Raw genomic sequence first — 2535 nt, forward strand, 5'->3', positions numbered from 1 at the left:
TAATTACCTTCAATACATCCAATCCGCCTTCTGTTTGGATTTTCAGGACAAATCCGCTTGTCATGCCCAAGTTTTTGACATAATGCACACTTCCTTTTTTTCTTCTGTTGGGCCAACTCGACACTGCTTTTCAATCTACCAACATGCTGAACCTTTTCTTTTCCCTTCTCATCCTTCTTCCTACCTTTTGTTTGTGAGACATTTGGATCCAAAAGTAACAAATCCATTTGGTCATTACTGCTTTTCTCATCTCTATTATCAGATGCATCAACTGTAAGTTTTATTTCTCCAATTTTTTTTTTATGTTTCATTTAAGTCATCCAAAAAGATTTTGTATCCCTCAATTGAAGTTCCTGCAATACAAGCCAATCTAGTAGCCTGTTGACATAAGTAGCTAATTCTCATTGCATCCGACTGTTCATTCTCATTGCCCACTGTATGTGAACCCGTGATTCTGAATTTACGATTGGCTTCTTGTCTCCATCTTTCGAGAATATAGTGGGACGGTATAATATCAATGTCATGACGAGCAAAAACCTTTAAAAAATGTAGACAAAGTATTCCAAGAAATTCAAAATTTTTGCATTCACAGGTACCCTCATATGTTTTCAAATTAAACTTGACCATGAACTCCTCAGGTACATCATATTTACTTTTCACCACATACAATTTATATCCATTCTCGATTTCCCGTTCTTCTTCAATTCTAAATCGAATCACTTTGACCCATTCTTGCTTAAATTTCTCAAACACATTCTTGGTGTATGATTCTGCCGCGTGCTTTAAAAGTAACTCACCCTTATTAACACATCGAAACTTATGCTCTGAAATGAAATCTTCTTTGCTCTCTGCATCTACATTCCTTTGCAATGCTTGCTCATGCTTAACAATAAATTCGGTGAGATTTGACCTTGAAGTAACGAACCCATCGAAAAAAGCATTGATACTTTCACTACGACCGGTTGTATTCATACCAGCAAAAAATGTTTGACGATTATAGACTGGCACCCACGACTCCCTTATGTCAAATAATTGTTGAAGCCATTCATTGTGTTCCAATCTATTTTCCACGATCACTGACTTCCATTGTTTTTCAAAGTCCTCAATCGTGTATGTCGACCATATACAATTTCTCATTTTACTTTTGAAGTTAGTATCTTGAGAGTATATATGAGACAATTTCTCAGCGAACTTCTTCTCGATATGCCAAATACAAAGACGATGACGGGTGTTGGGAAACACTTTGGCAATTGCATTCCGCATTGCTAAATCTTGATCTGTGATTATGGATATCGGATGACGTCCTCCCATTGCTTCTAGCCAGGTCTCAAACAACCATGTGAACGTTACCTCTGTCTCATCTTGCAGAAGAGCACCCCCAAATTGTATTGACTGAAGGTGATGATTTACTCCAGTAAATGGGGCAAACGGCATATTATACTTGTTTGTCCGATAAGTTGTGTCAAATGACACCACGTCCCCAAAATAATCATATGCCATTCGTGATCGAGAATCAACCCAAAAAAAGTTAACTGCCCTGCATTCGTCATCGCATTGTATCGCATAAAAAAATTGTGGATTTTCGACTTGCTTCTTCTTGAAATAGTTCAATACTGATTGTGCATCACCCCCTTCTAATTTCATGTGTCTAACATCTCTCAAGTGGTTGTAACAATCTCTATTATCGAAACCGATCATGTCCCCACCCAAAATTGATGACACTTTCCCAACTGGCATATTTTCTCTATGGAATGCTTCGACTAAATTCTTAGCTGCTTTTGGCATGGTTCGGTTTGACCTCATTTTCATTCTCCTAGCTGGTGTAACTACCTTATGATTATGGTCATCCTTAAAAATCGATACTTTCCATCTAGTGGTCCATCTGTCATTTAAAATACGCATAGTTGCGTTACAACCACATTTAACAGTGGAACAACTTCTTTTCTTCTCAATTTCATTTTCTTCTTCTACCTTCTTTGGTTGAAATTTACCTTCATGTGAACAAACGTATGTTATTCCAGTCGGCTCATCTGAACCCCGTCGTGACTTAGTAGTGGTTCGAGTTCGAATCCAAAATCCTTGTCAACGTCCATAATCCTCATAATACTTTTGAGCTTCTTCACTTGAATCAAACAACATCCCCACATAAGGTGCTTTTAGATCTTCAACGTCTTTGTTAGGACTCTGATAATCAGCATATTCATCACTATCTACTTCGACCATCGACGATCCCACAATGTCATCAATAGGCATTCTCTCATCTTTGTCAACCCTAATCTTATCCATGATAGATTGCTACAACTGATAAAAGACCAATAAACTTTCTGATGAGATACGGATCAACAAATAATTAGCTAAGAAAAGAGATCAAATAATTGGTCCATCACCATCACTAGCTTCAGATAAACACTGGGTTCTATCCCCTAAACATAGTTCTCCATATCTTCCATTACAATCTTGTGTAGATTCCATCAATACTGGGTGTGATTCAGAAGCCAATACTCAAGTAAGATATTTGAATGTCCTAATGTGTCT

General features: G+C 37.5%; 1 protein-coding gene across 1 annotated transcript; it reads right to left on the bottom strand.

Annotated features, from left to right (window-relative positions):
* Positions 1–401: 401 nt before the first annotated feature.
* LOC147410622 (protein FAR1-RELATED SEQUENCE 5-like) lies at positions 402–2286 on the bottom strand. Its single transcript, XM_086417370.1, has 3 exons — positions 2108–2286; positions 620–1882; positions 402–537 (listed from the first exon to the last, which is right to left on the bottom strand). The coding sequence occupies exons 1-3, from the start codon at positions 2284–2286 to the stop codon at positions 402–404; spliced, it is 1578 nt and encodes a 525-aa protein (XP_086273496.1).
* Positions 2287–2535: the final 249 nt, after the last annotated feature.

The sequence above is a fragment of the Akebia trifoliata genome, chromosome 1 (genome assembly GCF_017979445.1).
Source record: "Akebia trifoliata isolate Shusen 1 chromosome 1, ASM1797944v1, whole genome shotgun sequence".
In the NCBI taxonomy this organism is placed as follows: Eukaryota; Viridiplantae; Streptophyta; class Magnoliopsida; order Ranunculales; family Lardizabalaceae; genus Akebia; species Akebia trifoliata.

Bases quoted from the DNA above. Each gene is read 5' to 3' on its own strand.
- LOC147410622 (XM_086417370.1), bottom strand. From the start codon at position 2,286: ATGGATAAGATTAGGGTTGACAAAGATGAGAGAATGCCTATTGATGAC. The intron at 1,883-2,107 runs GTATTATGAGGA...TTTAAATGACAG, and splicing joins TCAAGTGAAGAAGCTCAAAA to ATGGACCACTAGATGGAAAG. The intron at 538-619 runs GTTTAATTTGAA...CATTTTTTAAAG, and splicing joins CCTGAGGAGTTCATGGTCAA to GTTTTTGCTCGTCATGACAT.